Source organism: Gymnoscopelus microlampas (genome assembly GCF_963454915.1).
Source record: "Gymnoscopelus microlampas genome assembly, chromosome: 9".
NCBI classification, from domain to species: domain Eukaryota; kingdom Metazoa; phylum Chordata; class Actinopteri; order Myctophiformes; family Myctophidae; genus Gymnoscopelus; species Gymnoscopelus microlampas.
In genome coordinates, this window is record NC_139946.1 from 55,595,031 (window position 1) to 55,607,530 (window position 12,500).

Consider the following 12,500-nt stretch of genomic DNA (forward strand, 5'->3'; position numbering starts at 1 on the left):
GGCATATCTTTTCAAATGGGGGTCCACGGGCTGATAAGTGTCAATTTGGGGGTCCTTGACATGAAAAAGTTTGAGAAGCACTGGTATATAGAGTACAGTAAAATAAAATAGTTCAATTGTTTTTTTGTTTTTTTTTCTCTAAATTTTTATCCCACGATTTTGTAACCCTATTTTTAACACCCAGTGCCAATTTTCTAAGTGATCCTGGGCACTACCTTCCCTCTGCCAACCTAGGGAGGCCAGGGCCGAGCTCATGCCTCCTTCAATGCATGAGAGCCAACTGACCTTCTTGTCACCTGACAGGGGAGAGTTTCCCTGGTTGGACGTAGCGCGTGGAAGGAACACGTTGTTCCAACCAGTTCCCTTCCCCTCCATCAGGCACCCCGGCTGACCAGGGGGAGGCAGTATAGTGACCAGGATTACACAGAGTAGGCCCTTTCGCCAACCCCACCTAGGGTATGGGCGCTGATGACGCGGAGGAGAGAACACGCCCCCAGCGCCCACAGCGTCCCCTGTGGGAATCGAACCCAGGACCTTCTAGCACGTGAGAAGACAGTGCTACCGACTGCGCCACCTTGCCCCCTTCAATTGTTTTTCTGTGTTGTTCTTGCTGCTCTGAACCATTCGCGTATTTCAAACCAGATAACATGTTGACGGCAAATGTTTGTCTTTTGAATAAAATTCCATCATGTGTTAGTCATCTGAAATGTAGTTTTAGTTGACTTTGACTACATATCATACCATATTTTATATGGTATGATATTTAGTATATATATTTAGTGATAGTTTTAGTCATCATAGCTTAGTTTTTATTTAGTTTTCGTCATTCTTATTCAGTTTTTATAAGGTAGTCGACCAACATTCTTTGTCGACAAAATTAACACACACACACACACTGGAACCCCCCCCCCCCCCACCTTCCCACCCCACAGAACACACACCTGGGTCAAACTGGAACCACCCCCCCCCCTCCCCCCCACCCCACAGAACACACACCTGGGTCAAACTGGATCAGACTGGCTGTGCTGTGTGTGAAATCTCTCCCCACTTTAGCTGTGCCTTCCTCCACCTATAAAACAATGATGTATGGAGACATGTATTGATCAGCCATTACCTGTATGTATGTTAACAATATATTTATTGATCAGATATTACCTGTATTGATACGTAGGCAGGATCAATGCTTTTCCCAGAGCGTTGCAGTGTGATGGTCAAAGTCCCTGCATTTTCACACACTCTGTAGCAGCTGTTAGAGAGCTGAACCCTGCTCCACATCACCTCTAACCTGTTAGAGATACTTTATCATCAATTTTAAAATAAATGGGACCATAATTTACCAAAACGCATATCATGGTGATAAAAAGAAGACTTTAAAGTAGCGACTGGAAGCATATAGTATTTATGACAATGTATATTAAGGTAAGAAAACCAATATGAACTGTCTCTTCCTATATAGCCTCAATTTACGAGCGGGATGCTGGCCCCTTGGTCTCAGGCAGCGAGGGGTTGCCTGTAGAGGCCAGTAGGTCATAGGGTAGAGGTCATAGGTCATACGTACGTCTCAGGCAGCATGGTGTTTCCTGCCGGGTCGGTGAGACGGAACTGGAAGCTGTCTGACGTTACGTCCACGTCTGATGGAAGCACGTAGACCACCACCTTCTGATCCACGTCAGCCTGAGTGAACCTGGTCTGGATGTAGGACCCTGTTGATATGACAATATCATTGTTAACACAACTAGACCATACCCGGTCAACGCATCCCTGGGGGGATATGCGCACATGATCTGGCAACCCGGGAGGCAGTTCGTCCCATAGCTGGGCAGCCCCGTAACCATGGCGACAGTGTTTGACACAAAAACGCTAATAAAAAGCTGAGATTTGGTGAAATTGAAAAACGGGCTTCACAGTTAAGTTCAGATGGTAATGGTCAATGGCTGTGTGCAAAATCAGAGCAATTGGTCCAGCCACTGAGGAGAACCGGGTAGCTTCACCTACTCACTCACCACTACAGACAGACTCACCCTTACTAGAAGGTATCCTACTTATAGTAGGATAGTAGGATAACGGCCAAGGTATTAAACATATACGGTTGCGATAACATTTATTTTTCTTCATGGAAGCACAGAGAAAGCCCCCGTGATTACCAACGATTAGGGAATCGATCATACTGGAGATAAATATTCTGTGACTACTTGAAACGGTAAGAACATTTTAAAACCACTGGCATTAAACATTTATGTTACAACTTTTTACCCTAGACAAAGGCTCGTAACAACAGTATATGCAACTAATGCAAGGGATAATGTACGGGGAGGTGGCCCGACAGGGTGATTATCCACTGACACGGAGCGGAGGTGGATTATCACCCTGAAGGGCTTTAATTTTCAATAATGACCGCCTCCCCATACATTATCCCGCTTATTACACGGCTACTTAATAAATACATAAATAAATAAATTTACCCAAAAGTACCAACAAAACTGAGTATTTCCTTGCTTACGGCAATGAAAGTATTCCATAACTTGCGCAGAGCACAGAGCACCTGCAGAGCGGAAGATAAACTAACTTTATAACGACTATTTTCCGATTTTACCAGTGAGTGCATTCTCCAGGTATCCAAAGTGGGGAGGTCTGGTGATGGAGTACTCCAGTTGGGAGGCGGGGCTGTCGGGGTCGGATGCCTGGAGGTGGGCGGAGCTTATGAAGATGCCGTATCTGGCCCCTCCCTCCAGCTCCACCACTGTGCTGGGGCTCCTCCTAGTGGTTAAACCTGGAGGCAACCTGTCTACACGCTCCACCTACACACAGACAGACAGACAGACAGACAGACAGACAGACAGACAGACAGACAGACAGACATTTTAGCTGTAATGCGAAGACAGACTTAATAGGCAGCCATATTGGAAATAAATTGGGCCTCTTCTTACTTTCTTCACAGGTGTTACCAATGACATGTAACAAGGCTCTGTTTCATTCTGGTCAAACAGAGTCAGGGTGTTGGCTCACTGGAAACACTCTGCTACACCAGTGGGTCTCAAAGTGTGGTCCAGGGACCCTCATGGTTCCTTGAGGGGGTTCAATATGGCCCCTTAAAAAGGTGTGTAACTCTGACAGTGTACAAATGGAACCAAATGGACCCTTACGGGTCCATTTGGTTCCATTTGTACACTCTCAGGGTTATGGGGGTCCTTGAAATTAAAAGGTTTTAGAACCACTGTGCTACACGAAATGGAACAGAGCCTTCATTAGTATCATTGGTAACACCTGTGAAGGAAGTAAGGAAGAGGCCCGATTTCTTTCCAATATGGCTGCTGTGCATAGAGCCTATTGTCAAGATCTTATATGAAGGTTAGCATTAGATTAAAGGGCCGTTAAAAAGAAATGGAGATATTAAGCTTTTAGTCACGGAGTTAACATTGGAGCGGCCGACCGGAAGGATTTTTGACATGGATCGACAGCCGGCCTCTCCTTCTCAGAGACTCCTTGGATGATCTCAAAGTTCGTTAGAGCGCCCCACGTGGGCCCAACGTATAAAAAAAAAATGGGCCAAAAACGGTCCGGACCGTTTATGGGACTCAATGTGTTAAAAAGCTACAGCAGATTAAAAACATGGCAGACTAGTCAACAACACCGCCGCACCAAACAAATGAATAATGAGTGGGTTAGATTTTCATAGGTGTGTCCAGAGCCAAGGGCCAATGAGCAAGCATGATACAGTATTGACACACCCACTATTAATTTCATCAGCTGCAGCTGTGTTGCTTACATCGCTGTGTACTATAAGGTCAGCCTTATGCAGTCTGCCATGGCTTTACGCTGCTGCAGTTTTTTAAACCTGAAGTGGAAAACAAACTACAACATCAGCCAAGGGTTTCATTCCCCTATGTCCACGTTGGCACCCTCTGCTGGACACAGGTGGGCAGTGCTGTTAGGCAGCTGTCCAGCTCAACATTACTGTTTCAGTTCTCTTACATGACCACTGGAGGGCACTCTACATCTGAGTTATATTATGTGTCCAGAGGACACTTTGTCTCATGTGATTTAAACATAAACAGCCATGGTGCACAAACCCACCTAGGTTTTACCATAGATGTCAAATCTACTGTAATACTTCACATACCTTGTTATCTATCTATCAATCAATATACTTATCAATACATCAATTAATCAATTAACCTACCTACCTACCTACCAACCAACCAACCAACCAACCAACCAATCAATCAATCAATCAATCCATCAATCCATCAATCCATCCATCCATCCAGATAAAGTGTTGAAGTGAGTTATCGTCACTATTCTGGCTGAACATTCGGCTAAAATGACAGATCTACAAGCTTGTACAGTAGCTTGAGTAGCTGATCTACATACATAATGAGATTGACTGTTTCATAGCTGATGTGTGTGATGTTGCCGTTTAGAGATCAGTGGATGAAGGGTACATTTACTTGAGTACTTCAGTACGTTTTGTGAGTATCTGTACTTCATACTAGAGTACATCTCTGCTCTCTCTCTCCCCCGGAGTCATGTGACCCGTCACTCCAGGACCAATCAGAACTGGTCTGCGTTCACTGTTCTTTCACATCTTTAATTAACAAGGCTTTTTTTTTCTTTTTTTCATTTGGAGCGGACAGACCTGGCCCAGCTCAAATCCTCCGCTTCACCTCGTTAAGCACACACTCACACACACCTGGGAGCTGACCAGTGCAACCAGGCGTGTGTGTGTGTGTGTGTGTGTGTGTGTGTGTGTGTGTGTGTGTGTGTGTGTGTGTGTGTGTGTGTGTGTGTGTGTGTGTGTGTGTGTGTGTGTGAGTGAGCGAGCGAGAGAGAGAAAAATCACTTCTTCTACACTGTAATTATATTGTCCTACTTTTCTGTTAAATTTTAACTCCTTTTTATTGTGTTCAAATGTGCTTGTATAAAGTGTTTCTTTTACATTCTCTTAACGCTCTGTTTATAAATGTGTATTGTAATGTCTCAATGCTAAATGTTTTATGGAAAGCACATTGAATGTACAATAACACTTGCTTTGCCTTTGCCTTACCTTGCCCTACTCTGAAAATTAGCATCCTTGCTAACTCCAACGTATTTACGTTGCAGTTCTCATTCTACTGAGTGTAGTTTTGTTGCTGTGTTTTCATCAATATACTTTAAATATGCTCTGTCCCTCCCAAATAAACACATCAAATAAAGTGATGCCTTGTTTCGCCTTAACCTGTCTAGTCTTGCCTTCTGTGTCTAGTCTTGCTTTGCCATGATTCATCTTGCCTCGTCTTAACTTGTCCAGACCACCTGTATGTTAACTCATTCAGTGCCATTGATGCCATTGATTTTTTCCAACGCCCAGAGTGCTAGGGACACGTCCAAACCGTGTTTTCAGTGTTTGCGCTGGATGGCGCTGTTCGGCAACCTATGAGTGATCCTATGACTTCTGGAGGAGTGAACCCGGAAATAACATCACAACAAACCCAGCCCCGTCCCATCTAATGTTAAAAGGATTTATTTTATTTTTTTCCCAGCTTTTTTTGGGGCGGTGTAGCCGCCCCCTATAAGTGAGTTTTGGACACCGACCAAAAGATTTGTATACCCCCTAACCCTTCCATTGTTAATGCAAATCAATACTTTTGCAAAGTCAGCCAATCACATTACAGCTAGTGTCATCACCACTAACTGTAATGTGATTGGCTGACTTTGCAAATTCAGGACTGTGATTGGCTAGCGAAACACATGACACATGTGCAGCCCTATGAATAGCAGTATGGACTTGAAAAAAAGTCATTTATCCTTTTTTTAAAGTGAGTCATGTTGTGATGACCACACACCGCCCACTTCACACTGGGTGTGATTTTTTCATGTGTTTTTGGCGAGAACAAGCTATATTCAACAGCCAATAACGGAGCCAATAAAGAACGGAGGGTCGCGGTGACACGCTTTTTTTCCTCTCCGATGGAAGCAGAGACACTCTTCCGTCTTTCTCGACACTCGGCGTGTCGATCGTCCTGGAGCGGAATGTTCTGTGGCTCTAGAAAGGTTAGTAAAAATGCTCAAAAACGCTGGCAAGGGCTGACTTAGTTAATTAATTAATTATGGCACTCAATGAGTTAAAGACAGCAAACTCCACCCACCTGTATGCTAAAGACAGCAGGCGTAAAGTACCAAAAGTAAAAGTACTAAAATGTTTGAAAATAGCAGATCTACAAGCTCACAACGCGTCGCACCGCGACGCGTTGTGAGCTTGTAGATGTGCTATTTTCAAATAGCCCAGGTATAAAATAGGGCTAAAGTGGTTAATGTATGTTTCATGATATAATAATTTATATCTGCAAAGTAACTAGTAACTACAAGTTTTCAAATAACTGTAGTGAAGTAAAAAAGTACAATATTTTCCTCTGAGATGTAGTGGAGTAAAAGTAAAAGTATAGACAATTTGAATTTGAAATACTCCAGTAAAGTAAAAGTACCTCAAAAATATTCCAAAGTACAGTACTTGAGTAAATGTACTTAGTTACTTTACACCATTGCTCCCACCTGTATGTATAAGACAGCAAGCTCCACCCACCTGTATGTTAAAGACAGCAAGCTCCACCCACCTGTATGTTAAAGACAGCAGGCTCCTCCCTCAGCTGGCCGGTCTCCAGGTAACCAGCGTTGCTTCCGTCCGACGGCAGGAAGTAGAACCTGTCGATGAGCGCGGGGCTGCCAGGGACGAGAACATAATGAGATAAGCTGTAAATAATGCTGTATAATTTAAAACAAGAAATGACATAAAGTCATAATATCCCCGCTTGCGGCAGGCTTTTTTTTGCCCCAATCTGCAGCACAAAATGTAAAAGTGGTCTTTAAAATGAAATTGTTTTCATTGACCTGGTTGCTTATTTCTCTCTCAAAAATCTGGCAACCGTATCATTATTTGGACCAACGAAGAAGAAAATGCGGAAGCGATCCTCTTTTGCAAGGCCTGTGTAAAGGACATTATGTTGCAAAAATATGAAGTCATTACAGCACCATAACATGGTTAATACATTTTATTTTGGGATGTGCAATACATGAAAATTACGGGATTAATAACGCAACTTGCGTCGATAACTAATGGAGAGCGGACATTACCGCGTTTGGCTAAAAAAAGCTAACTATTAGCCAAATTCGGCTAGCGCTCAGAATCCACTGAGAGAGGCGTGTCTAGTCCCATAGCTTGGGAGGACGAGGCCGCCCGTTCAGAGTATGGAAAGTATCCCCATTGGCTTAAGCGACAGCCAATCACGCAAAAAATCTGTCGAATACATGTGGGAAATCTGTCGACTAGTAGGTCAGTCTGTAAATAGACCCGCAGCTCTGCAAGCGGGTAATAATACATATACAGTATATATCAGGGGTGATGACACTTTGGTGATGGAGAGGGCCATTATATCTGCACACTCACGCCAGAGGGACACATTGCATATGCTGTCGGACAGAAACCTCTTATCTCTGTATTTTAACTTCTTTGTAAATTAATGCCGTACTTCACCATTCTATGTCACACAAAAGTAGCAAAAAAAGCCGGTCTACAAGCTCAAAACGCGTCGCAGCTTGTAGATCTGCTATTTTTTGCATTTAGTTATACTTATATTAACTCTATGAACTTAAATACAAATATATTGGACATAAAAAATAATAGAATTGTAATACTAGTCATTAGGCTGCTATAATATAGACTGAAGTAATTAAAGCGGATCATGTTTGCATGTTTGGAATCATAAGAGCTGGTGCCATGGTTTTGCACTTTTTCTGTTTTTCATGTTTCTATGAGGTTGATAGAACTTCATTAAGTCCCCTGGTGGTGGTTTTATGGTGTTTTATGTCTTCTCTGACTATTTTGAGTTTCTACCTGGAGGCTGAAACCTTGAGGGTCAAACGTGCCAATAGAAAAACAGCGCTTTAGTGACACAGTAAAAATATACCCTCCCCCTCATTATCATAACACAACAGGTGTGGGCATGAGGAGGAGGAGGGATTAGGACAGGTGGGTGGTGCTAAGGTGGTGGAGGAGGTGCTAAGGTGAGAACCAGGTATACTTAATGAACTGGAGGCGTGTCCACATAAAAACTTAATTTTAACAATTTCTGTACACTTTTTTGAAAAACATCTTCCTCCTAGTATAAGGTAAAGGAGTAGTAAAGGAAACAAAGTTATTATGAAAGACACATTGACCTTGATTCAAGATGAGTTAAAGTCAATCGTTTAGTAAAGTCCTTTCAAACCGGTGCTGACATCTTCAATGCAAACACAATTCGGGAACTCAAAATAGTGTTCAAAGCTAAAAGCTCACAGGGGGCAAAGAAATGTCACCTTAACCCTGATGTCCCTGATGTGGTTATTGTGGCACCAGGAGATCAGATAGAGCATAGGGATATTGTACAGTACAGAACAACAATTGATGCACCCAAACACAGAGAGACTACACAGAGACTACACTATCTAGGCCTGACCACACCATTGAAGGATGACCACACCGTTGAAGGATGAGGAGGAAATTGACTATTTAGAAGGGATGACAATAGAAATGTTTTGGGACAATGATGAGTTTTGGACTCTGTCTGGACCAACCTCGGATCAGGCCTAGATGTGAGGGCCGCAAAGTTGTAATAATTGTTGACACCACAGTCAACATTTTAAACTTGAGCATTTCTTTGGGATCGTTATCAGCCGCAACAGTCTTTTTATTATTGTATTTATTTTTCATATGTTCAATTGTGGATGGATGATAGTCATTACTGCCAGGTCACACAATTAGTTTTTGTGTTTGTTTGGTTTTGTTCTGGGCTCGCTGTTTGTTCTTTGTTTTTGTTTTTCATTTCCTTTTGTGGTTATTTTTTCAGTTGCTGTTGGTAGTCATGGCTGCCAATTCCCACCTGATGTTGTGTGGGAGTTCTGACTGCTCCAGACCATACTGAATAACTGCTAGCTTACATAACGTCTTGAGGCTAGGACTCAAGTCTAAGACAAACAGGTCATCTCGTATGTCTCCAAGGAGGATGCCACGATCGCCCACCATGTAACAGCACATCCCATACATCTCAGACGGTCCTTTCCCCTTGGGCTCAACCTTCTTCCAGGAGAAAGTCTCTGGATTTAATTTCCACAGATAATTGAAGAAAGAGATCTTATGCCAGCCACCCAATGTGTACAGCCCTCCATTGTAGGCAAACGTTGAAGGACTCAGTGGAAGACGCTGTGCAGAAGGTGTTTTCAGCCAGAAGTTGGTCTCTGTGTCAAACACTCTGATGGTGTTGTAGTACTGAGCCCCTTGGTCCCCCCTGCCCCCAAATATAAACATCTTAGTCCTGATGATGGTGGCAGAGTGACGTGATGAAGCAGGTGGTGGAGTACCTCTGATGTTAATTAAAGACCAGACCATTGTGGCGGTGTCCAACTTGTAGATGTCATTAGTGCGTCCAGTCTGGGTCCATCCTCCATGAATATACATGACCTTCCCCAAGACACAGGCTGAGTGGTAGCTCCTCCCCACTGGAACAGTCCCAGTAACCTGTGGTTTGAACCATCTGTGGGTGTTGACATCAAATGCATAAAGCAGGTAGCAGTACTCGCCTGTGTCGTACTCACGCCCTCCCCAGAAATAGACAATATCTTCCATCAGCACAGCTGTGCAGCCGTAGTGCCTGGAGGGAACCTCAAGGGGACGTTCTCCTCTTCCAGGTGTCACTGGGGTCAACGTCCTCCAGAGAAAAGACACTGTGTTGAAGACCTGCACATCAATCTGATCCTTGTCAGTGTTCCTTCCAAAGTAGTACAGCTTGTGTCTCACTGCTACAGCAACACCATCAACTTTCTTTGGTGATCCTTTCTGATGCAATGTCCAAGAAAACATTTTTAACACAACAGTTAATTAATTGTGAATTTAAGTAGAAGAATGAAATGCTCTAAGAGCCAAACAATTACGCTTCTAGATTCTACAGCTTTTAGAATCTTGGTCGAAAGAGTCTTGAAGATAACAGGGTTGAAGAGATCTGTGTTGAAGAGTTGAGTCTTGGAGAAGAAAGGATGTTTATAGATAAGTGGGAGAGTTGATTCAATCTGGACTCTGTCTGAGGCTGCAGTGCTTTTTATCCTGCTCTCCAGATTGCTCGTGTCATACCGGTGAGGTCACATCTACGTATGACATCAGGGACCCCATATTTGGGCATGGCTGACCATACATGGATGTGGGGCGGCGGCCATAGCTGAGTGGTTAGTGAGCCCGCCTAGGGAGCCAGAGGCCCTGGTTTAGCCTGGGACCAGACGAATCTGCGAGTGCAAAAAAAAAATGCACTCTGCGATTTGGGTCTGGCATCGCTCCATAGAGAATCCATTTCCTGTTCCAGGAGACGTGGGGAACCAATCAGGGCCCAGTATTCGAATATGGGAGACTGTAATTGGTAGTTGGTTGTAGGTCTAACCAATTGCGTCGAGGGCTATTGTTTTGATCCCGCCCCTTGGGAAGAAAAACGTCCTCATGGAAGGAATTATCCTATTATGTAGCTTAATTATCAGTTGCATAAATGTATGTATGCATGTATGCATGCATGCATACATGCATACATGCATGCATAGATACAGATCACACGTTGCACTGTGACACTCAGTGAACTTGTACATCTGCTATTTTCAAAGCGCAACACCCGAGCGCAACCAAATATAAAATGACTTGTCTTTTAGTTCTACTGGATCTCTTCTCCACTAGTCACTCACTAACATTTTACTCTAGTTTTTATTTGTTGACTACATTGTCAATATATTTAGTCTTAGTTTTAGTCATCATAGCTTAGTTTTTATTTCGTTTTCGTCAGTGAAAAAAGGTAGTCGTTTTCGTCATAGTTTTAGTCGACAAAATGAACACAGTCTTGAAGGTGGAGTTAGTTATGATTATTAAGGCAACGTGGTACAGAGGGTTCACGTTTAGCCAATGTATAGGAACTCGCTGTATTGTTTCTGAAAGTGGTGTCCGCAACAACCCCGTAACGGACCCTGCATCAGACCCCGCAACAACCCCACAACGGACCCCTCAACGCACCCAAAAAATAGCAGATCTACAAGCTCGTAGCTTGTAGATCTGCTATTTTTGCTGCTTTTGAATTGGAATTATGTTTCTTTTGTGCTATTTTTGAATTGGAATCCTGAAAAGTAAAATTTTTATTCAATTTCAAATGCATTTAGTTATACTTATGTTAAAGGGATTGTAGGCAAGTTCAGAGATAAACAAAGAAAAAAATTGTTGTCAAACACCGCCCCTCCAGCAGTTTGTTTCCCCGACCACCAGGGGGTGACGCAGGGGGGACTTCCGAACCGGCCATGCCGAAAATAGGTGGCTTGCCGGTTCTCTAATTTTTATTTTTAAATAGGCTCTTTCATGATAAATTGACCACATATAAGTTAAACAACAAAATTCGATCCAAACGCTATCTTAAAAGTAAATTCTGTGCCTCAAAAAAGAAGTTTAAGAGCGTTTTAAAACCGAAAGTAAAAAGTTCACACGGACGCACACATGCGTGCGTTAATTTACGTCCCGACAAACATAACATAAACATAAACAGTAGGGAAAATACGGATTTCAGAAAGAGGACTGTGTTTCAATGCAGGAAAACACCCCAGCATCATTATATAGTGGCTGATAGAGGGGGAAAAATGCAAAATATATATATATATAAATATTTTTTTAAATTTAGGCTTAATGTTGCCTAGAATCCCTTTAACTTAAATACAAATACATTGGATATAAAAAAGACAATAGAATTGTAATACTAGTGATTAAGCTACTAATATATAGTAATATAAAGTAATTAAAGCGGGTCATGTTTGCATGTTTGGAAATGTAAACAGCTCAAAACAATAATATATCACTATTCTGATATTAACCTGCGGGCCCCATTAAGTGAAGGTGGGGGCCGTATGTGGCCCCCGGTCCACCAGTTGCCCATGTATGCCGTAGAGGACCACGTTTCTGATGCGGTCCGTCCATTGTGACGCCTAGTGCCATTCGTTAGCATTTCTTGTGTCTGTAATGTATACATGACTGACCTTCCAGGGACGTGGCGGTAGGCCAGGTTCATGTTCTCTACGTCCGTCTGTGTGAAGCTCTGACGGGCCGCCAGAGGCCGTCCGTTCAGCAGCAGCTGGCCGTAGCGCGGAGGCTAGCATGACGGAGAGAAGATTATTAGAGATAACTATAGATGTAAACGTTATTATAGATAAAACTAACGAAATACAGAAAACTACAACTCTGTTTGCTATAGTTAGTTTTTTTAAAAGGCTTAGTTTTTTAAGTTGAGTTTTTATTAGTTTCAGTTCTAGTTTTTCATTGTAATTGTAATATGGGGATTTTAGGGTGATATAAAATGTTTTGAAAAATTGCTTTGGCATAAAAGAAACATGGCATAAAATGTCCGTATCCACCCAAAACACTTGGCTCATATATGGAATGAATTGACACAGACCAAAACAAAAGACATTTTCTCTATGATTTT

General features: G+C 42.7%; 1 protein-coding gene across 1 annotated transcript in view; it reads right to left on the reverse strand.

Moving 5' to 3' along the window:
- frem1b (Fras1 related extracellular matrix 1b) overlaps window positions 1-12,500 on the reverse strand; it is a gene marked incomplete at its 5' end in the record, with an annotated part of 88,100 nt that overhangs the window by 18,202 nt on the left and 57,398 nt on the right. Inside the window, 6 exons of the mRNA XM_084066253.1 lie at window positions 997-1,069; window positions 1,156-1,285; window positions 1,559-1,703; window positions 2,594-2,798; window positions 6,591-6,696; window positions 12,055-12,167. Of these exons, the coding sequence (XP_083922379.1) occupies window positions 997-1,069; window positions 1,156-1,285; window positions 1,559-1,703; window positions 2,594-2,798; window positions 6,591-6,696; window positions 12,055-12,167 (772 nt within the window). The remainder of the gene's footprint in view (window positions 1-996; window positions 1,070-1,155; window positions 1,286-1,558; window positions 1,704-2,593; window positions 2,799-6,590; window positions 6,697-12,054; window positions 12,168-12,500) is intronic.